The sequence below is a fragment of the Harpia harpyja genome, chromosome 5 (assembly GCF_026419915.1).
Source record: "Harpia harpyja isolate bHarHar1 chromosome 5, bHarHar1 primary haplotype, whole genome shotgun sequence".
In the NCBI taxonomy this organism is placed as follows: Eukaryota; Metazoa; Chordata; class Aves; order Accipitriformes; family Accipitridae; genus Harpia; species Harpia harpyja.
The window spans coordinates 9,405,203-9,429,295 of NC_068944.1; the positions used below are offsets into that span (position 1 = coordinate 9,405,203).

At 38.8% G+C, this 24,093-nt stretch overlaps 1 protein-coding gene across 1 annotated transcript in view; it reads left to right on the plus strand.

The window, feature by feature from the left end:
• CTNNAL1 (catenin alpha like 1) overlaps window positions 1-24,093 on the plus strand; it is a 62,018-nt gene that overhangs the window by 12,877 nt on the left and 25,048 nt on the right. The window contains exons 2-7 of the mRNA XM_052787305.1: window positions 6,748-6,937; window positions 13,130-13,317; window positions 17,539-17,658; window positions 19,913-20,002; window positions 20,316-20,486; window positions 21,510-21,710. Of these exons, the coding sequence (XP_052643265.1) occupies window positions 6,748-6,937; window positions 13,130-13,317; window positions 17,539-17,658; window positions 19,913-20,002; window positions 20,316-20,486; window positions 21,510-21,710 (960 nt within the window). The remainder of the gene's footprint in view (window positions 1-6,747; window positions 6,938-13,129; window positions 13,318-17,538; window positions 17,659-19,912; window positions 20,003-20,315; window positions 20,487-21,509; window positions 21,711-24,093) is intronic.

The following is a 24,093-nucleotide window of genomic DNA, read 5'->3' on the forward strand; positions in this document are numbered from 1 at the left end:
AGGCATCTGATCTTATCAGACTTTTGATTTCTAGAACAGGTAAGCAGGTAATCCTTGTTCACTTCTCAAGATCTCTGAGGCTCGTCTTTTGTGATGAGAAGTCTATGTGACAGTTCTGCTTGTAGCCCTTATGGACTGGATGTCGAATGCCAGCTGCTGCTTCTGTGCTCTCTCACACGTATGGTTGTATTCTGTAGCAGATGCGAGTGTTGGAACAATGTGTCCTGCTGTCTGGCTAAATGAGTCTGAAGACCTGTTTGTCTTTAAGTAGTACACAAGACTAATGAGAGACCGTACCTCAAATGTAATATTAGAAGTTCCCTCCTGCCCCCAAACTCAAGATGAACTAATGAAAGTATGAGCAGTGCGGCAAAGGGCTTTTTGGCTGAGTTTTCTACATGTCCTATCAAATGCAACTAAATTTACTTTACAGCACACCTTCGTTGTAGGGGTTTGTAGCTTCTTCCTAGTATATAGTGCTATTGCACTTTCTTAGCAAAGGCTTTCTGTTCCTGGTATTATGTTTTTTTCAGAAAGGAGTTTTCTACCATTATGAAATTAATGGAAGGTAGAAAGCAGAAAATACACAAAATGGAAGAGGAGCTGTGAAGGATGCTAATCCTCATTGCATAGAGGAAACATCTTGAATATTTTTTCTAGCAGGAAAACCGATTACTGTGAGGCCGTAACAACTACTACTCTTGAGAGTCTAAATCATCCTATGTACAATGTGGGTATTTACCCAGGGAGGGAGGTGGGTAGGGTATCTTCCAACATGACTCAGTTTAACTCTTGTGTCTGTAGCAGTGGCTGTGAAATAGCTATGTTTCCCCTGGTTTTATTTATAGTTGTCTATAAATACCTTCCGAAACCCAGTGTCTTAAGTATCACTTAATTCTGTCATGCAAGACTTAATTACACTGATAATAAATAGACATTAGAATATTTTTAGCTAAGCATGCTGTCATGATGCTTCCTGTGCATGAAGCATACAACGACTTAAATGTCAGTAGCTGAAGGCCATCAAAAAGCTCTGAAACCAGCTGCTTGGAAAGTGCCACAACTGAGCTTGTTTCCTTAAGTATGAAGTACATCTTGATACATTATGGCTATATATGTTAGTTCCAGTAAAGTACTTGGGAAAAGGCCATTTTTCTCGGGCTGCTTGTAATAAGTGACAAAAGATTGTAACTGACAGTTTCTTGAGACTGCACACTCCTAAACTGATTGTCTCAAATCTCAGATAAGCATTCCATGGAAATAGTGTAAGAGCTGGCATTAAACAGAGCATAAGTACCATCAAAAGGACTGTTTCCTTTCTAGGACCTGATCAGTAAATCCTTAAGTAAACAGCACGTAAGGTATTGCTCTTGTTCAAAGAGACTTGCAGGTAATCTTTTCAGCTGTTAACTCCTGCCCAAACACCACAGATGTTAGTGACTGGGTGATACATGATCAGAATACAACAGATTAAATGGAGATCTTGGATAATAATGTTCTTGAAGTCACAGGGGTTTTCTTTAAAAAAAACCTGAAAGAAACACAACAGTGGTAGTTCTGGTCTGGTTGCAGCTGAATAGGCTGCAGGGGGAAACCAATTCTTTGCAATCTGAAATATCCTTTAACTCTGGAAGTTTTCACTAATTCAGTTTTTGATAGGCTCTTAGGGTATCTTTGGAGGAGGTGGTTGTTCACTGGGGAGAAAGTTCCTTGTTAGGTTTCTTGTGGGTCTTTGCTTTTCTCCATTTAACTTGTCCAATTTTATGTCTTTGTTTTAAATGTTGTTTAAAAGTCGGGACCAAAAACTTTGCTTATTTTTTATTTTAGAAGCCTGGCTTATTGCCTTTTAATGCTCATTGCTTTATTTGTATCCTGAAGCAAATGGTATTGTATGCCACTCCCCAACACCCCTCCAGTTGTACTGCTTAGAGATTCTTTTTTTTTTTTACTATTGTCTGAACTGGTTAAATAATCTTTGTGCTGCTTATTAGCATCACAGTTTCCTTCAGTTTGTCGCTTAACATACCAGTGAAATTCCTCTCCTTGCTCAGTTAAGATCTTGTTTGTTATTTTTTTAACCCTGATTATTAATTACAAGTTTGATTAAGTCTCAAAAAGCATCTGAAACTGTAGTTGGCTATTACCTCTGCTTTTTCGTAACTTTGTTTTAAATGGAGGATATACCTGAGTATATACCTGTCACTGTTAACACTTCATGAAGGAAAGAGAAAGATATTTCTCAGTACTAGACATTCTCCTTGTTTGCACAGCAATGTTTTCTGCAGGTGGCAGGTTATGAGAAGCCCATCTGTATCTGAAGAACTTTCCTTACGCCCTTGATGTTATTAAGTGTTTTACATTATATGTCTAACTCGTGTTTCCAGAACCAAAGGCAGCCCTTTTTCCTTTAGCTGATACATATTTCATATCTTCCTGTATCTCTTTCTTTTATCATGACTTACCTACGCCTATTTTAGGGCTGTTTGTTACTTACTTTTTTGTAACAAACATCCTATGCAAATTTTACTATATTAGTACAGGCTGCGTTTGCTACCTAATGTTGATCACCCTTGAAATAGATGTTACCTGAAGCTCTTTGTCTTGATATGTTTCAAACTTCTTGACCAACTTCTCTTTTAGTTCTTTCACAGTGTTTCTTTTTAACTGGCAATCCATACAGTTTTTGACTTCTCGGGGTGGGGGGGCAAAAGATAGAGCTCAACAAAATTCCCTCTGTTCTAATGTTAGGGTAGTTACTGTAGTGGCACTAAGTTAGTGAGTCAGAGAAGAAATTATATTACCTAGCTAAGAGTTCATTATTCCAGGAGGTATTTGCAAAGCCTCAGCTGCTGTGTATAACCATAGGCTTCCAAACTGAGTTTAAGCTGCATATACAAGCTACTCCAGTGGGTGTCTAGAATACGTCATAGAATCACAGGATGGTTTCGGTTGGAAGGGACCTTTAAAGACCATCTAGTCCAACCCCCTGCCATGGGTAGGGACATCTTCCACTAGATCAGGTTGCTCAAAGCCCCGTCCCACCTGACCTTGAACACTTCCAGGGATGGGGCATCCACAACTTCTCTGGGCAACCTGTTCCAGTGCTTCACCACCCTCACGGTGAAGAATTTCTTCCTTATATCTAGTCTAAACTGCTTTTAAAGAGTTAAAAGCATTATCCCCTGTACTGTCACTACAGGCCTTGGTAAAAAGTATCTTCATTTTTTTTTTCATAAGCCCCCATTATATACTGAAAGGCTGCAGTGAGGTCTCCCCAGACCCTTCTGTGCTCCAGACTGAACAACCCCAACTCTCTTAGCCTGTCTTCATAGAGATGTGCTCCATCCCTCTGATCATTTCTGTGTCTGGACCTGCTCCAACAGGTCCATGCCTTTCTTGTACTGGGGACTCCAGAGCTGGAAGCAGTACTGCAGGTGGGGTCTCGCTAGAGCAGAGTAGAGGGGCAGAATCACCTCCCTTGACCTGCTGGTCATGCTTCTTTTGATGAAGCCCTGGATACGGTTGGTGCTCTGGGCTGCAAGCAGGTGTTGCCGGCTCATGTCCAATTTTTCATGCACCAGTACCCCCAAGTCCTTTTCTGCAGGGCTGTTCTCAATCCATTCACCCCCCAGCTACATTGGTACTGGGCATTGTCCCAACCCAGTTGCAGGACTTTGCATTTGGCCTTGCTGATCTTCGTGAGGTTAAGATGGCGCTGGTGATGACCTGCCAAAACAGCTGCTGATTCTTGCTTCACCTTATGTGGGGGGGTATAGGAGGTGTCTTTTTCTGCAAAACTGATAATCCCCTCTGAGAAGAGTGCTAAAGAAGTGATAGAATTGTAAACTTCACCCATGTCTCAAATGAAAGTGTTTCTGAAAATGTTTTTTAAGACTTCATTAAAGCAACTTAAACTGTGACATCTTCATGACTTTTATAATTTGCATACCTCTACAGTAACATATGGGATTAAAATGCCCTTGATGATTTTTAAGAGACAGTGGGATTCCTTTCACTCTGCAGTGTTAGTTGCATATGCATTTTTTCAGGGTTATGCAGAACATGTTTAAACTTCTACTGGTATAAAATGCTGTGGGAGGTAAGCTTGCAGCCAGGATGTGCATCCAACTAGTATTCTCTTTGTCTTAGGCCAGTGTTATTTTATATATACTTTTGAGGAGTCAGTAACTGTGAATGTAGTATTAGCCCTTTGTTTGCATAGCACTGTGTTCTGTTTGCTTAAAAATCAGTTGAGGAAGCAAAGTTGTGACCCTCTATCAAATTGGTTTTCTTCAGTGTTTGGTCTAATGCTCTCTGGAGGCTTGCTGCCCATAACTAGTCAAGAATTCACCAGCTGGGATTGTTAGATGAGCTGCTCTCAGGTATTTGATAGTTTGGTATACCTAAAGCATCTGCAGTGCAGGAATTCAGGAGAGCTGCGTAGTGCAGCTGTTTTTAATATCCATTTGATATTAATCTGAATTTCCATTGAAGTGATGGTAATTATGTGTTTTGGGGAATGTCATTCCTCCTCTAGAATGAACCTGAAGGTGTTCAGATGTTTGTTTAGTATACTCTATTATCTGTTTTCATTGTAAAATGATATTTCACTGGATGGGCATCAGGGGTTCATAGGCTTTGGGGTTGAAGTTTGGTGAACTAGGGGACTCTTACAGGGACAGATTTGTTGTATGAATTCTAGAAAGTGGCCTGCCTTTAGAGCTTGTGGCTTAGGTACAAGTTGGAGAAGTAGGGCATATATAAGAAGGCAGTGGGCAGATGATGCATTTCTGTAGTGATGTTTTGTACCAGGACAAAATACTCTTCTGTTCCCATAGCAGTCCTTTGATAGGACAGCACTGTTTATTGGGGTAGTTCTTAGCTTTTTCTGGCTTTTTTTTTTTTTTTTTCAAAGTGCTCTATGAATTATTGACATTTTCCATTGCAAAGAGTTTATACTGCAAACTTAACTAAACCAGCTCCTGGCATTCAAAACCAGCCCCAGTAAGGTGTTAAAAAACACCACTATTTTTTTTCCCAGAAATACAACTCAGTGATATCTGAAGGGTAAGCCTTGGGCATTGATCAAAATACAAAGCAGAACAGTTCCTACACTGCTTCCTGCTCTGTCCTTGGATCCAATGTGAGCATTACAGGAACAGCTTCTATGCTCTACCGTAGGCTTGACTGGTAGGAGAATGTATGAGTGAATGATGATTTATGGTTTTTTGAAGAACAGGCAAAGACATCTATGGTTAAGCTGATACAGCTGAGGTGTTCAAACACTTAAGTAATTTGTGTAATTCTGAGATTCTCTTAGCAGACATCTTTGAGCTCCTGGGGATGTGTCTTACAATGCAGTTCTGTGGGCTTTTTAAACCACGCTGCTGCTGAAAGGAGCACTTCTGCCCATCTTTCTCTCTCCAGTCTGTACCTTTTCCCTTTTGCCACCAAAGTATTCATACAGCTATGCAATGACCTGGACTGGGCAACTGATTATGAGGAAAGCTAAAATAACAAACATCGCCTTCTCCACAACTCAGGTTTAACCCACATCAGATAAATTCATTGCAAAAATGAGAGAGGGAGGCAAGGACAGGCAGGACTATCTTTCTTGGCAGCAATGATGGCTTTTATGCTGGTTTAGGATGTTTAAAACTACAGAGTTCAACTTCTGTCCTGCATCTCACTAGAAAATGGTTATCATACCAAAAATGTAAAACTCCTATACTGTTTGTAATGCAGTTTGTAATTAATTAATTCTGAGTGGCAGGATTGCATACTGTTCTCATGTTTATTTAATGCCTTGGTCGAGAAGCTACTTCTGCAATCCTGCCTTTCTCTTTGGGTGGGAGAGGGATCTCTTTGTTTCCTCATGTTTGGTGTGTTGGGCAAATCTTCAGTTTCCTGCAGCCTTCATGCAGCCGATCTCTGGTCGGTGTGATCCAAGAAGGAATGTATAGCGCAATGTAGTACCGGGCAGAAAAGCTGATACAGGGTGTGGAGTTCAGAATAAGAACGTCCTCACAAATTGTTTTACTGATACCTTGCATCTAAATGGCAACCTTTTTCTAAATTCTAGAAAACGTGTAATTGAGGATGTTTAAGTTATGAGTACAGTGGATAATTTAATGGGGGGAGGGCTTGAATACTTCAGAATATCTCTAAAAGACAAACAGTTCTTCTTTTTGTGTAAAGTCTGTGCCACTGCTCATTCTTTATTAAAGCAGGCCTTAATCAATTGGGTAAAATGTCATTTATAGAGGCTTATTTCAGTAAAAAGAGCCAAAGCTCCCGAATCCTAGTCGATGAGTGTGTTTAGTTACCTGGCAGTACAAAAACTTTGTAGATTTCCAATACTGGCAAACCCAAACCAATGTTGATATGTCTGCTATTGGACTCCTCAACTTTTACTGTGTCTGTAGTATGAAAGCCTGTTGAGTGACCTCGGGCAGCTTATTTTAATACTGCAAATGGGGGGGGGGGGGGGAAGAATCCCTCAGTTCATTTGAGATGTGAGATAAGCTGAGATCACAGCAGATGAGCAAACTTAATTATACTCCAAATACTTTTTTTTTTTTTAAATTCTCTGAGAAGTTAAATGATACCTCATGACTCAACATTAAATTTTATTAGTGAAGTATGGTAAAAATCTATTACTGAGTTCAGTTCAAAACTTGCCTTTAATACTGAAGTTAAGATGTCTTCTTGCATACAGTTCTAATAATTAACTCTTCTTGTTCACAGATAACTACTCTTATTAATCATAAGGATAAACCAAAGCGTTCAGACAAGACTCTGCAAGCAATTCAGCGAGTGGGCCAAGCAGTTAACCTGGCAGTTGGAAGATTTGTAACAGTAGGTGAAGCTATAGCCAATGAAAATCATGAATTGAAAGAGGAAATGAGTGTTGCTTGCATTGAGGCAAGGAGAGCAGGTATGTAGTTACTCATGAAATTGTGCTTGTGCCATTTTTGGCACACTATTTTTAGTGTCAGGAATAATGTAAGAACTTTATTTAACTGCTTAACCCTCTTCTGCTGGTTCATTCAAGGCCTGATCTGTTACCTGATTTTGTCACTTACTTAAATTGCTGTCGTCTTATGGACAAGGAATGGAATTGTGTGTTGGCTTTGATTTTTAGAGGATCTTTTGCCACAAGGAATTACCTGACTGCTCTTTGTTTTATGATGTTACTACAGACAAAGAGCAGAGTGTTGAGAATACAACTTCAGAGTTTACTGCTCTCAAGCTAAAACAGTAGAGTATTTAAAGTAATTTGAGTGTTACGTTATTGAGGTCACTGTGTTCTAAATCTGAATGTCTGAATGAAGGTCAGTGTCAACCCATATTTCATCAGGACTCACTAAGATGACTCACATCAGTCATCTGATGACTCCCCTCAGTAGCATGAAGATCATATCATACTTGCCTTTTTGCTGGATTCAACTTCTGTTGCAAACTTGCTCTGTGTGTGTATTGAATGTGAAGTATAGATAATTGATTAAGTTGCCTGCTGTCACCCTCCTCCCCCCAGAAGCCTCTGTCTAGGCGAACAGTGGGTTACATTCTCTGATACTGTAAGAGAATGTCAGTGTCATGCTAGAAACTGCTTTTCTAGATATTCAGTACTATTCCTTGCATGGTATTTCAGTGGCTCTTAGTAAGTGTATATTCTTACATCTGCAGTACAGCCTTCAGGAAGGTGGCACCTAGAAGAACGTTCCTTTTGTTGTTAGCGGTGGTGGGGCTTTGTTTTTTCTTTCAAATACCTTCAGATCATGGGAAATTCCTTGTTTAAGCAGGTGGAAGTACCTATAGGTGTGACAGGCTTACTCTGGCTTTAGGGAGACAATCTTGAGCTTCCAGATGTGGAGGCAAATAAGTGACCCTTCAACACTAATGTCTTGATGACTGCAGAAAGGAGTAGTACTCTACTCCAAGACATGGGTTACTGTACTTAAAATTGATCTGTTAAGTTAAACAGTGGACTTGTGGGTGGGTGTTTGGTTTTTATCTTTTAAATAACTTCAGAAGCCTGAGAAACTTGCCTTTTGCTGTCCTAGCTGGTGTATTTCTTGCTGAATCACTGTCCTGGCCTCAGATTTTGGGGATGCAGTTCATTCTATATTTGTGATTTAAAAAAAAAAAAAAAAAGCTTAGAAATTAGGCATGGTACTGAAGAAATTATCTGAAAATCCCTCAACAATGAGTTGCAATGTCTAGAAACATGCTGGTGATGAATGATTGTTTTTGTGATTTGAAGGACTATTCTAGATAAACTTCAGACTGAAATTTCATGGTCGCTCCAGTAAACTTGGCAGCAAACAGAAATGTCCTAATTTGAAACCATTCCATTTGTTATGTGAAGCATGTGTTTTCTCTTCAGAGATCCAAGTAAAATGCTGACAAGCCAAAATTGCCAAAGTTTACGTCGATAATCTCAGCTGCTAGAGGAGCAGTGCAGTCTGGGTCTCTATTGCTTGACTTGCCAGTTATGCTGTAGCCAAGTGCTTTTTCTCCCTATCAGTGTATCCAGGAGGAGCTCAGAATCTAAAAATAGTCTGCAGTGTTTTCTCTCACCAAATGGCTATACTTTTTTTACATTGTAAGATTTATTTCCTGTTACGCAGTAATGTGCCTCAATCTACAGGAGTGAAGATACAGACTGTTTACTTTTCTGTCAAGCCTCACATTTACCTTGGCATGGGTCAGTTATTCTCTCTGAGCTATCCATTTGAGATCTAACTGAAGACTTACATGGGAAATTCAGTGTGTCAAACATGTTTGCTGCTGGTTTTTTGTTTGATGGGTTTTTTTGTGCCAGTATCTCTGTGGGCTGTTAAGTGTTGGACAAGGTAAGGCAGTCCTTTGTGCAGATGAATTCTTATGGATAACTGTCCTCTGAATTCAGTCTCTGAACACAGTTGATCAAATGCTATTTTGAACAACTTTTGTGTTCCCAAGCAAGCCAATAAAATCTCCTGGCCAATTATAGCCAGGCATATTGACTTGTAGAAAAGAAGCCCATGTTCTGATGGCAGCAGAAAGGCCTTGCTGTTTAGGACAGAGGATGTTGTAGAGCTGTTCATACTTCTTTTTAGCCAATAAATTAGATTGTGCCTCAAAAATTAAAGGGACACTTCGTTAGATGTAGAAGATACGATTTCAACACGAAAGGATTTAGAACATTAAGCGTCTCAGTTGCTAAGGGAAGTAGGGGGTCTTTAAATCAATTGCATATCCTGCAGAGGCTTTGAAGGATGACAGATGTTGTATCTGTCTCTTGTGAAGGGTATAATCAGTGATCTGAAGTGTTTCAGACTTGTTATGACTATTTCCTTGTAATAAACCTTGTAATTTGATTGACTCAAAATAGAATCATAAAACACTGCAAAGGGTCATGTAGCAGATTTTGCCTAACATGAGTCTTGCACTGTGTCAGTGTTTACAGTGACAGTATAGTAGTGGAATGTAACTCAAAGCAGCACATTTTTAGGTGCCCATCTGTGATTTGTTCTTTTTTTTTTTTTTTTTTTCCTCCCAAACTAGGCAAGACTGGTTAATTTAAAAGAGAAAACACATGTCAAGAATGAGTTAGTGTCATAACATTTTCAGTGTTCTCTGCCAGTTGACTGCATAGCCCTAAAGGAAGACATGGACTAAAATGGAAGCAATAAATAGCGCTCTCCTGTTTTTTGCCTTGTCTTTTAGTACAGAGAAGGACTAAATTAAGAAGGTTGAAAACAAAAAATTTAAAATGGATAAATAGAATCACAGAATAACTTAGCTTGGAAGGGACGTTTAACTCAAGAATGGAGACTCTGCAATTTCTTTTATGCCTCTTACAGTGTTTGACCACCCTTACAGTGGCAAAAGTATTTTCTTACATCTTGTCCGTTGCTTTTTGCCCTATCACGCACCTCTGGGAGCAGTCTGTCTCTGTCTTCTCCATATCTGCCCATCAGGTAGGTAGTTGTAGACTGCAGTAAACTCTGCCATTGGCCTTATCTCCTTAAGATGGAACAAACCCGCTTCCTTCAACCTCCCCTCTTATGTCACATGCTCCACTATGTCAGTGTTGTCCCTTGTACTGGGGAGCCCAGAACTGGACGTGGTACTCCAGATGCTGTCTCACAAGTGCCAACCAGAAGGGAAGAATCATTTCTGCAGCCTGCTGGTTACATTCCTGCTAACAGCCCAGCATGCAGCTGGCCGTCATTGCTGACTCCTGTTCAACTCTTTGTCCACCAGGACCCCCGTGGCTTTCCCCGCAAAGGTTCTCTGTAGGCAGCTGGTCCCAGCCTGTACTGTTGCGTGGTGTTATCCTGGCCCAGACACAGGACTTGGTATTACTGCCTTTGTTGGACTTCACAAACTTCCTGTCAGATCACCTTTCTGGCCTGTCCCTCTGTCCAGCAGCCCTGTCCCGCAGTGTATCAGACACTCCCCCAGTTTGGTATTTTTCACACACTTGCTGAATGTGCTGGTCCGTCATCCAAGGAACAGTTTTGATGCCTTGTATCAGTCCCTGAGGGACACCACTGGTAACTGACTGCTGTTGGACTTTGTACCACTTATCACCATCCCCGAGCCCAACAGTCAGGTCCATTTTCTACCCACCTTATTGTTCACTTACCCAGTTCATATCTTATGATTTAGTTATAAGGAGACTATGGGAGATCATGTTGGAGGCCTTGCTAAAGTTGAGATACAGAGCATCCATTACTTCCTTTTCTAGAGCCAGTGTCATCTCATTATAGAAGGCATTCAGGTCGATAAGGGACTATTCACCCTTGCTGGTCTGTGGTGGCTCTTCCTGATTGCCTTTCTCTGCTTCATGTGGTAATGGCTTCCAAGATGATTTTAATAATACTCCTGGAGACTGACATGAGGCTGACTAGCCCTTAATTGCCTGAAGTTTTCTTATCACCCTCCTTGAAGATGGGTGTGACAGTTGCCTTTCTATCACTGGAAATCTGTCCCAATTGTCACAATCTTTCAGACATCATAGCAGAAATATAGTGACACTGAACTGCTCCTTTGACACTCTCAGATGTGTCCCATGGACTTGTGTATGCCCAGCTGGCTTCAGTAGTCCCTAGATCAGTCTTTTTACCCTAACAGGTCTTGTTCCTCATAGCTTACTCCCAGGGCATCATTCCTGTTCTGTAGTTGCAGATCTGCAGGCAGAGAAGGAAGCCTTTGTTCTGTTGTCAAAAATCTCACGTTTCTAGGGCTGTCTGGAGCTTTTGACAGGCAGATGTTGCAGCTCTTTCCATGTTCTCCAATTACTCTTTGACTAGATGCTTCACTTAAGGCTTGATAATCATCTTCAAGAAGGTGAATCCCACAGCATAAGAAATGGGATAATGATGTTGTGCATTCTTCCTTGGTTACCAAAAGCACTTTAAATCTATTGTAATTGTTCTCTCTGTGTTTCTACAGCATTTTATGTTGTCACATGTATTTTGAGGTCAAAGGAAGAGATGGGGGTTAATCTGCTGACAAAGTTGAACAGTTCCACCTAGAGATTGGCCTGAACTGAAATCAGTTTGACTGTGGAGAAGGCAATGGCCAATCTGTTTTGCTGTTAAATGATCTCTGTGCCTGACTGGAGACTTACACTGACAGTGAAGCTGTAGGACATCTGGCTGCCCTCACTGTTTGGATAATAGCTGTACTTTTATAATTCTTCTTGCTTCTATTCATTTTCAGGCCCTTCAGCTGTGGAACTCACCATGTCAGAGCATAGTCTGTTTATCATATTTGCATACTTACACTAGAGAGACCTTCTGAGTTTTTGTAGCATGGCTTTTATAACCTGGCCTCGTCCAAGCAAAAGTACTGGGAGTTCTTTGCCATAGTGCAATACCTCTTCAGGCAACTTAGGAGCTCAAGGGATTACAATTGTCAGAGGAGAGAAATCTATACATAAATACTATGAAGTGTGGAGCTCTGTAGTTTGAAGGACTGTCAGGCCTTCCATCTTCCATAGTATTTGTGTGTGTTATTTCCAGAGTAATAATGCACCTTCGGGTTCCTCATATGGGACCTCTGGCTTTATCAGGCTTTTGGAGTATCTTGTCTGCTTAGGTGAATTACCTTAGTTGAGGTTTTGAAGATGAGTCATAGGGGACTCGATCAAATGTCCTAGATTTTATCTTCAAGGATGATCTGCAGGTTAGTTGTGGGTTGATCATCTTGTCTTGCATGCCAACAAAAAGCATGTCTCTGAGCTTGCCTGAGTTCAGTCTCCCTGCAGTCGTCCTGTGGTTGTGGAATAGGAAACTGCTCATGCCTTTCCTCTTTTGAGCTATTATCTAGGGTACTCCAGAAGATTTAACTCGATAGGGGCCTGTGATTTTTCTCGGACAAGGAGATCCACTGGCTGCATTGGATTGTAGAATTTTTAACCACATAAAAAATAAGTGGTCAAATAGTCTTATTTAACTATTACTATATAAAATGCTAGTTGAATAGAGAGATGCTTATGAACTGAAAATAAGTGCTTCTTTGCCTTTTTTTCTCTCCTGTGTCTGACAACATACTGTTTGGTGGCCCTCCTTTGAACGTAAGTGCAGTAGTCTCATTATAATGCTTCAGTCCTATAAGTTATAAAGTTACTGTTTGGAATGTCTTTATTCTTCATGCCTGAAGACTTCTACAGGAATAGGAAATCCATAAATTATAGGAATACCAACTGAAGTTTGGGAAGTGGAGGGGAGTTTGTAGTTCTTCCTTTGCGTTTCATTCCTTCAGTGCGTTGATGCTGCAAGTGTCGACACTGATTTGACTTTTGCTATTAAAATTGGCAAAATACCTCCCATGAATGTTTTCTCCCTTCACACTCCCCAGCTCCACCCCCTCCACCTCAAATATCTATAGACTACTGTAAGAAAATCAGTGTATGTTACAGATGGAAGAATGAGGCAGTATTGAGTAATAGTCCAAATTTAAATATGGAGAGGGTGCCACCAACTGTCAGTAGAAGGAAGTGAAGTGGAATAAAAAGTAGGTAGCTCTGAAACTGTTGTTTTATCCCTCAAAGGTAAAAGTTAAGAATGTTTAATGGCCCAGTATCTTTCTTCTAAGTATGAAATGTTAATTATTTCTTTCTTCCCTCTAGGTGAAACAATTGCACAGCTTACGGACGTGGCAAGCTTGGATCATCCAGAATCTGATAGCCACATAACAATCTTTACGGACAAAACGGGTGTGGTAAAAGCTGCAAGGTTGTTGCTTTCTTCTGTCACAAAGGTGCTGGTGTTAGCAGACAGAATTGTTATTAAGCAAATTATAACTTCCAGAAACAAGGTATTTGTAGCTTCTTTTTACTTTTGTTTAACTGACACCCACAGTCAATGCAAAAGAGTGGTGGTAAATGAAGTGGTATTTTCATTGTATCTGTAGGGGAAGTGCAAAATAAAGAGGTAAAAATGAATGTCTTGCACATGTTCAGCTACCAGATACCTGAAAGGGGATGGCTGTAAGTCAAGAGGAATCAAATAACAATTTTCAGTAACTTTCTACATTTTGTGACCTGTATTGCTCTCTTGACTTAGTGTGCTGGAGAAGACGCTGTGTTACTTCTTATTTAAGTTTGCTGTGAGGTGGAAGGTATGTCTGTCAGTAAAATGGCCAATAAAAGCTTCTACTTGCTAAGCACAGGATGTTTGTACAAGCAGAGCATTATGAATGTATTTAAGGCAAAAAGCTGTGAGGAATGCTGATAAAAGTCTGTGCCAGTGAAGTGAGGTTTACAGATTTAAAGTTTTTTGTGCAGTTTAAGTTATGTCTTGAAACTTAGCTTGAAACTACTTGGTTGATTTAAATAATGTATGAAGGCCCATTTAACCTCACATGTCATCTATTTCATGTACTGCACTGTCTTGCCTGTAGGATATTCTTCCTTTTTTTTCTCCCCTGATGTGCTAAAACAAAAATAGAAAAACCTCATGTTTGAAAAATGAGAGCCTGATAAGGCCTGGGTTTTTCCGTTAATTTTCAACTTGTAACCCAGAGCAGTGCCCCTCTTTCCTCTTTTGACTCCTCATGCTATCTTTCTTCCTTTCTCTCAGTTTGCTTTCCAGACACCCTTTTCTCTATTTTGCAGCTTCTAGATCCAAGACACTTAGTTGAGTCCAGGATTCAAAAACTACCGTAATACCTGCTTCAGTCTGGTTTTAGACTTAGCAGCACAGCAGTCTTAGTGCTCTTTTCTTCTCTTAATGGTTGGTGAAGGTGGCAGCAGTTTTATCAATATTAATTTGCTGAATTTACCTGCAGCTTTGGTCTTTTCTTGCACTGGAGACCAGAATGGTGCATTTAATACCATTTGCTGCCTTTTGTGAGCTTTTCTTCTGCTGTCATCTGCAGGCATGCAGTGATCTGAATTAATTTACTTTTCCAAAAGGGGCTGGTGTTAACACAGATTTAGGCTACAGAGCAACTGTGCAAGTGTTTGTATCATGAAGGGATAAGGAGGGGTATATCCTTTCAGCAGCAGGGCATGGTTTATGATAGTCTTAAATATATATGAAACCACTGTCATATATACAGTGATATGAATATAGTAAGCATAGGTGCAAGACTTATTTTCAAGGTATTTAAAATGAAGTCTCATATTCCAGCATAAGTGTGTCTGAGACTGCTTGCCGTGTCTTTGTGGTCTTTTGGGTTTTACTGCATTCTTTCTACGCATAATCTACATGTGTTTGAGAATGTCTGCTTCTGTTTATGATACCAGTAGAGCAATTCACATCTCTAGGACCAAATTAAACAAATGATGATGTCTCATACAGGCATACCCTGATATTTACAGAGTACGCTCCTGAAAAGTGTGTCAAGACACTGGTATGATGGATAGCAAAGCAGTTCTTCCTGTAAGAAATACTGTGGTAGAGGGGTGATGTGGGCATGGACTTAAGAAGTGCACACAAATACTCAGAGACAGTGTAGTATAATACGGTGTAGAGGATGGAAAGGCAGGAACAGGATCATGAGTACTGCCAACTGGAGCAGATGCTGACGACTTAGAGTGGGTCACTGTTCCAGACTGAATGCTAGTATTAAAATTTTAGTACCGGTTTTCTTGCTGCCTCTTTCTGGACGCCTTCATTTTCATTTTCATCATCGTCTTCCTCGTATGAATCAAGAGTAGTTAAGTCAACCAAGGCCAGAGGACAGAAAAAAAACCAGCTTAGTGGTTGGACATCCAATCTCATAGACTGAAGAAGTGATTGAGATCTTCTGGAATGGTGATCTGCTCCAGAACCCAGCTTCTGGTTGATGATCCCAATGATCCTGTCTGTTCCTGCTTCTCCATCATCTGCACCATATATACTGTCCCTGTGTTTTTAGATTGTGTGCATTTCTGAAGTCCCTGCCCACATCTTTCCTACCTTACAAAATTTGTTTTACTGTCCGTCAGACTTAGTCACTGCATCAGTGAGCTTAAAGTCTTGCTCTGCTTACTGTCATCAGTGAGGTTAGGAGTGCCAGAACAATGAAGAGAGAAGTGACAGACTGGGGGGGTATTGCTGCCCTCTGCAGATTGGATCAAAATATGGATGTGCCCTGAAGTGATGTTAGCCTATGACCGCTGTCTGAAAGGTGACATTCATAGTGCAGCAGTAGCTGTGTAACACTATGTTCTAATTTAGATATTAATAGGAACTTAAAGCCTTTTTTGATACATATTTTTAACCTTGTATTTAAAAAATGTACCTTTTAATTACTGTGTGCTTCATGTTGAAGAAAGTTTAAAATGAAAAATTATGAAGACATCACAGGCATTTTGCATTTTAACAACTTCTTGAATAAGCTTTAGACAAATTTAGAGCTGTCCATACGGTTTCTCCCTGTATGTAGTTTCTTGGAATGTCAGCTCTGCTGGGAATGTCTAGAATTGTTAGCTGTAATGGAAATGCATGTGCTTTCACTGAAGTTTTTGTTTGACAAGAGATTTGTCATGACAGCAACACTTGCTCTAGGGTAACTGTAACAGTTGCTTGCAAGCAAGACCATACTCATGAAGTACTATACTTGCTTAAACCAAGAACAGTTGAGCATAATTACTATTATTTTTTTTATCCATTCTTAAAAGAGAAAGTTGGACCTTAACTTGTATATTTTCTCCTTTCTCTACATTCACTTTTCTACATTCTCATTTTCCAAGTCGTGTGGTTCTCTGCTTCTTCCACTCATACTGCTTTTTCACATCTCCATCTTTGTGCAGCTTCCTTCCAAGTCCTTTATACCCCAGCCTTGCTCATGCATCAACACCTGAATTATGGAAGTTCCTGTTTCTGCAGCCTTTGCGGAACTGGCTGCGTAACATAAGATACTCTGGCAGATACTGCAGTCTAATATTGCATGATAAAGCAGTGGCGGTTCCACAGTACTCGCAGGATTTAGTGGAACACTTGCTTTACGTAGATTATAACTATGAGGTTGAGCAGGTGCTCTGTTACAAAAGAACAGGTGCTTCTAGGAGGTTTTGCCTGGGTTGCAGGGAAGGGGTTGTTTGTCATAATCAGGTATGTAGACTGCTTTTTTAGTTGGGGGGAAGATGCTTTTGGCATAGGAAAGGAAAAATATGTTGAAGTTTCTCCCTTTCAAGTACAGTTTGTTAAATTTTCATGCAGTATCTTACCTCCAGTCTGAAACACAAAGAACTGCTTTGACTGTCTTCCCTTCTGAAGTCATTTAATGGATTTGAAAGATCACTTTGGGATTAGCAACTATACGTCTAACCTGAAAAACCCTAATGTCAATCTCTGTAATAAACCATATTGTAGTGACTTCAGCAGGATAGCTTCAGTAATTTATAAGCTATATGATAATTTTTGCTGAATGTTTTAAAAAATGCTGATTTCGCATGCTTTTATGTATCTTGAGTAAAAGTAAAAGCTTGATACAGCTTGGGTTCATTTAGTTCTTTGTTTTATTTATAGCTAATAAAAAACTTCAGAGTTAGAGTAAGTTATTATGGAAAGTATAAAACTACGTATTAATTCAATTCTAACCTTTTTGTTTTGTGGAATGCTGTTCTTTTTCTTTTTTTTTGTTTTTAATGCACGCAGCCTTTAGAACAGCTGTCTTGACTGTGCAACTGTGGTTTTAGACTTTGAAAGTTATGCATCTGAAATTGAACTTTGAAATTGAGAGTTAAAACATAAGGATATAATTTGTATATTAATTTCAAGTACTTATGTTTTTAAATTTAATATGATGGTAACATTTTTCCTAAATCTGGAAACTGAATCCTGTAATACTGTTACTCTTGATACTAGGAAGAGCAAGGAAAATGTTTTTTGAGGGTTGATAACAAATGACTCATTTTGAATGAAGCATGATTATTAATTTAGACTTGATATCCAGCTGTTGAGTTATGAATGCTCAAATAGTAACAAAAAATATACGTTTTAAACAACATGATTTAGAAGTGTCTGCAAATAATAATATTCCTAGTTTAGTAATAATGTTTTCTGTTTAGCATCTTGATAAACTACAGTATTTTCCCTTATCTTGTAGGTTCTTGCAACAATGGAACAACTAGAAAAAGTCAGTAGTTTCCAGGAGTTTGTACAAATATTCAGCCAGTTTGGAAATGAAATGGTAGAGTTTGCCCATTTAACTGGAGATCGGCAAAATGTAAGTATTAATAAAAAACTGTGAGAGATGTTGTAAGGTATCATTTTCATCTGATTCACTGGAATATTTGGGTTCTTCTGGGATGATTAACTATATCAAAACAAAACAATTGCTGGTGTCTTGTCTCTGATACCTAACTTGTTCTCCTTGCTCCACCCAAAGGACATCTTTTGATTTTAAAGCTCAGCCTGAGAAATATCACTGTGTTGTTTGATCTGCATATCTTCCAGAAGCCTGGGTGCATGTTATTTGAGATCTCCTTTGGCTTCAATCACTGTCTTTTGGCTCTAACTTTTCTGGCTTGTTACTCTGGTAGAGAATTTCTGTTGTTACTTGACAGAAACATTTGATGTTTGCACATAGTGAAGGGATTTGAAAGCTGAGTAATTATTTTAGAAAACTCCAAACATGAAATCTTTAGATCCTAATAAAGCATTTGCTTGGTGGGTTTTTTAATTATCATTATTATTATTATTATTACGGAATATTTTTCTAGGTTTAGATCAAAACCTTCTTATGTTGGGGTAATGGATTTTTACTTCTCACGTGTAGCTACTATTTCAAAGTCTTTCATTCATGCAGGAAGCTTTTTGCTGCTATTTCCATGTAAATAAAAGGTTTGCTGAGGCTTAAGCTTCTGCTGTGAGCTCTAGTTGCTTCCCCTTGGCAATCAAATCCTCCATTCAGAACTGAACCAGGGTCTGATACAGATATACAGAGTCCCTAATATCCAGCAAAATTCAGAATTGAATTTGTATAAACAATTGGCCAACCTCATGCATCTCCTTTTACTGTTGATGTGTTCTGAGTCTGCTAAGTACATGCTCAGTATCAAAGAATCAGTTCTGGAAAAGCTACATATAGTTAAAGGAAATACTTGCTTGGAAATGAACTCTCTTTATTTTTCCCTGAAATATTCATAGCAGTTGTTCCTTGGAAGGAGAAAGGTGCATTACTAGTAAGTGATATTTTTTCCAACTATTTTTGGGTTTCAGTGTTAACTGTCTTTGGCTCTCCCCTCCTTGCCTGCGTCACTCTTTTGGAAGGAGTGTTTCATTACTGCTTTCTAAATTGTCAAGACTTTCTTGATATGCTCACTTTACAGTGTGTAGGCTGCTATGTGACATCATTGTTAATTTTATTGGGAGGGAACATACCTTGAGGTATTTTTCCTTAGCTATAATAAGTATGCTGGAAACTCTTGAGTGTGGTCAGACTTATCAGAATGTAATGTCAGAATTTCAGAAATGAGCTGGTTTGGGGGTTTTTTTGTTGGGTTTTTTTTTTTTTTTTTTAAATGTGATTTTGGTACTAAAGATTTTCTGTAGTTGCTAAATAAGGTTTTTTTTTTTTTTTATAAAAATGTCAAAACAGACTGCTGCTGTGATTTATCCTTTTTTTTTTTTTTTTTTGGTAATCTAGGGTAAATTAGGATTAATTCCATCCCGTAAACTGTTAGCTTTTCAGCTGCTCCCATTCAGTTGCCTGTTTAACACTGAAATAGTGCTCAGCTGTCTTTGCGAGCATTGAGAAGATCTTGGTTGTAGCTGTGTAAATTCTTCCTCTTGTTAGACCATCTGACATGTTGAGGGGTTCATGTCTTGCCATCTTCCCCCCCTCTTACCCCCATCCCAATTTGGACTCTAAATTCTTCCCTTTTGAAGGACTTTTCTGGGGATATAGTTCAGTTTTGCAGGTATATCCCTCTCCTTGGAGAGTTCTTGAAAAGTTTCTGTACTCAATGCCTTTCTTCAGAGGAATTGCTTTTTTAGCCTGTTAAAACTTTATTACTGGTATGTAGTAAATATAACACTCAACTAGACAAGAGATTTATTTTACATTTCCTTCACTGCAGTACAATGAAAAGCTGGTGTTCTCTGTCCCTGCTTTACTCTCCCCCCATTTCAGAAAATATTTTTGTCAGCTATTTTCCCCTCATTTTTCTGTTTTATGAATAATGCTATATGATAAAGATAGCAAAATTAGTGACAGTTTACATAACATGCTCTGTATCTGAGATCTTCCTTCTTTGAAATCTGAATTGAATAGAGCTGAGAATAAATGCATAAATTAAAATCTGTCTGAAAAGCAAGTTCTAGATCATGAGTTTGGCTGAAAATTGCAGTTGTCAGACATAAAGAGGCTTTCTCACAACTCATCCATCTGCAAGAGTGTTTCCTTTTTCCAGTCTCACAAGCAGTTAACATTTTATATACTGTGTAATATTCAGGTCAGTTTTTCTTCTGGTGTTTAGGATTTGAAGGATGAGAAGAAAAAGGCTAGAATGGCAGCATCTAGGGCTGTTCTTGAGAAGTGCACCATGATGCTCCTAACTGCTTCAAAGGTGAGTAAGTATGAGAGCTCTTGCACAACTTGGATAAATCACAGAGTATGGCATCTGGCAGAATAGCTGACTCTTCTTTCTCAGCCCCACTTTAAACTTCATGCTAAAGAAAGGTGTAAGAGTGAAGAATGAGTACAGGAAAATCTTTATATTCTGAGTAACGGTATGAATTCTACTTAACACAATAGCAGTTTAACAGAAAGAATTTATCATATTCTGACACATTGTTTAGACTTGCCTGAGCAGGAAGCATTCATTTTGCTCTACTGCATGTGTACCCTTTCATAATACTTACTTTGCTTTCTTTAAAAAGACTTGTCTTAGGCATCCAGACTGTGAATCTGCTCGTATAAACAAAGACGGAGTTTTTCATCGGATGAGATTAGCTTTGGAACAGGTAATAGAAATTGTAACTGACTCTAGACCAAACGGAGAAAATGAAATGGTCCCCATCAGCATATATTCTGGCATCAAAGAATTCAAGGTAAGAGTAGAAATAGCATTGTTTTCTACAGCCTGATGAATTGCCTCAAAACTAGAATTTTGAAGAAAAAAAAGAATTTTAAATTCCAAATGGTGCATCTGCATCTTTTCAGCAGTGTTAACTTAAAGAACTGTCCCAAAATGTTAGAGAATCTGACAAGAGGTGATTATAATTTCATTGTCGTTGCCAAAATACACCTTCTGCTACATGCCATCTCTTCCTGAATCAGAATGAATTAAGAACTGTAATGTTTTGTTGAGGTGATGCCTTGACGTTGAATAAACTTAAGTATCAAGATACTGATGAGAACTTCACTAAAATAGTTGTTGAAGAATTCTTGCTTTGTAATTGGTAATATTTTTAAAACTGTACACAAAAATATTCATCCAAACATTTAAAAGAGCAAACTGTCATTCAAAGGAAATGTTATGAATTGAAATCGTATCTTGTGGCTCAGTTGATTTTTCCTGATAAAGGCTTTTCAAAATTTCATAGTCAGTTAAGAACAGTTAATGAACAACCGTGCCTTCTTTCTTTGGAGCCTATCAGTTTGATTTTCTTATTATTTTTATTTATTCCCCCTGCCCCTTTAGAATTTTGTTGAAATTTTTGAAAGTGCCTCAAAGTATTCATTTTGCTACATGCAAATTTTTAGAAAAATACTCCAAATAGATGATATGGATGTGGAAAGATCAAACAAAATCTGAATACACAATTAATTTCTGAAACTTGCTGCACTTAACTTTTTATTGACAGCAGTAGGCAGTAGAACAGTAATGTATTTGCTGTTACTTCTGATAAGTGGCCAGTAATTTGCTGATGGTACTACATTAAAAAAAAAAAAAAAATCCCAAACCCTAAACCAGAGGTCTGGATACAAGCAAACTGTTGAAAATAAGTGAATAATAAAAAAAAGCACCGAGGAGAAAAATAAAATGTAAAATGATGCATCTGCTTTCTGCATTTGTGTCACAACTGTATAACCACATAAATTCTCAAGGAACTGATATGCTTCTTTTTCAGAATAAGGTGGAGGGTCTTCGTGAGAATCTTTATTTTCTCTCAAAAGAGAACCTTTCGACAATGCTGGAAGTTATCCTGGAACATACGGAGGACTTCACAGACTCTGCCTATACTAGTCATGAGCACAGAGAACACATTTTGGAGCTGTCTAAACAGGCTAAAATGGAACTAGAGCAGCTGGTTTCAGTGTGGATGCAAGCTGTAAGAGCTTTTTAGCAAAGTAAATCTTTTCACCTCTACTTTGGCAAGAAATTTTTAATGCAGTGTTTCTTCTGGTCTAGGAGGAAAGAACTGTGTCTGTTCCTCATAGTGAGAGCTGATCAAGGAAGCCAGAGTTTGTTCTGTGCTTCTGCAGCTTCAATACGTTCTGTCTTCCCCCTGCCCCAGTGGTATCACTTCCTTGATTCTTTGATGGTTAAATTAGGCCACTAGTGGCAGTAGACTAATTTTAATGAAGCTGTAAGTGGAAACAAGAAGGCAAATGGAAGTATCATTGCACAACCTTAAACAGTTAGGTCTTTTGGTTGAGTAGTTCAGAGACTTCAATTGTCCCGTGGCAGTGACCACAGTGTCTGTTTCTTGTTTTCAACAGAATATTGAAAACACTTAAACTATTGATAAGGTTGAAACTATTGCAGTTCTAAAAAGTGGACTGTTTTTTTGATCTTGTGGAGAGAGGAGAGAGTAAAGACACACTAAGACTTACAGGCAATTTTTTCCTTTTTACAAGATTTAAATGATGGTAGTTTTCCTTTTTAGAGAATAAGCCCATTAAGCCTCCCCCGTCATTTGTCTTGTTCCTTGAAGATCATAGAAGATATATGCAGAAGGAGGAGGAAAAGCAGAGATGGAAAATGCAGTTTCTGTTTCTGATTCTGACTTGGTTTTTTCAGTCTTGTTCCTGGGGAAACGTAGAGCATGAAATCTTATCAACCCTCTGAGATATGGCAGATGTGTACTAGTATAGGATACTTAACTGAGTGTATTACTTAATGAGAGAGCATTTTTGTTCCTTTTCTCCTCTTTGAATCAGATGCTGCAGTCAGGTGTTCTTAATGCAGTAATGCTGTTTGAAGAGCATATAAATCTTACTGGTAATACAAACTTGTTATTACAAAGAAGACACATACAGGATGTTAATTGCATAGAATCCCGTAACTATAAGAAACTAAAACTGTGTTTAGCTTGGTGTTGGTGGTTAGCCCTGGAAAGCAGGGATGTGTAAGCACTGCTCAGCAATAGCTAACACATACCTGTGTTATCAACACTGTTTTTATCACAAATCCAAAACAGCACCATAGCATATAGTATGAAGAAAATTAATTCTGTCCTAGCCAAAACCGGTACACTTGGGTATTTCTAAGCTCTCTTACCGGTGGAAAATGATCACCTCTAAATAATTTACATGCTACATTTCAAGTGATAGAAATGAGAGCCTAGTACAGAGCTATGCATGTGTATGATCCGTGAAAATACTTGGGCGTGCACATGTGTGCTTATGCATTAAGTATTTTCATTAATAAATAACCTAGCCTAGCTGCGACTCAAGATGCAGTAAGCAGATAAAATAGCATCAGCTCACTGAGGTGGCTTTTTAGTTTCAGCTCAGCAGCTTCATTGGAGGGTGGATATTTTCTGAGGGACTTAATGTAATTCAAGCGGGATTGTTGATTGAAAAAAAAAAATTATCGTGCCTTGGGGATAGATGAATTGAGGGATGTGTAGAGCTCTTAGAGCACCCAATTATCTCCCTTTGCACTTGCCATACTTCCTTTTAGCAAGCGGAGTAACTGTGAGTCTTCAGTGAAGAGTGTATTTTAAAACAGAAGTGTCTTGTAACCTAGGTCAAGTCTAAATTAGACTGACGTCACTGATCTGTTCTGTTTTGTCTTATTGTATGTTAATGAAAACTACCTGGAGCACAACAGATAATCTAATGCTATTGATTGAATCTTAAATGTTTCTGAAATCCTTCCTGTGTATGTTCGAGCTCATAAGATCGCAAGCTACTGTCCTGTTTTAGGTTTTCCTGTAATCTTATTTTGGCTAGGCAATTCCTTCACTCACGTTTTAAAAAAAAAAAAAAAAAAAAAAAGTTGCACATAGAAGGAGCAAAAATGTGCACATTCAATAAGTAAAAGAAATAAAAAGGATATGCTAGTGAGTGTAAAACATTACGCTCCTTGTGTTAAAAGTGATTTTGTGATGTTACACTTCTACAAACATTACATAAAGGAAAGCATTAGATTTGAGGGACAGGTAGCTTTGAGACTTAGAATGGATAAGAATAGCTGAGAAAATTATCATATTGGCTTGGGTGGGTTTTTTTTCCTTTAAATAAAATGGAGGGTATGTGTGTCTATACCTACACACATTTTGGGTGTGTATGTTTATGTTAATTTAGACTCTGAGGGGCTAATTTTTTCTCAGCTATGGCCATGTTAACGGTCCCACCTAGGATAACTGTTTCCAGTAGGTTTTGGAGGACAATGCAAAATTACTGCTACTTAACTCTTCTCGCAGTGTATGTCTCTTGACATTTGGGTTGTTCCATACATAGGTGCTATTTGCAGAAGTGGGAACT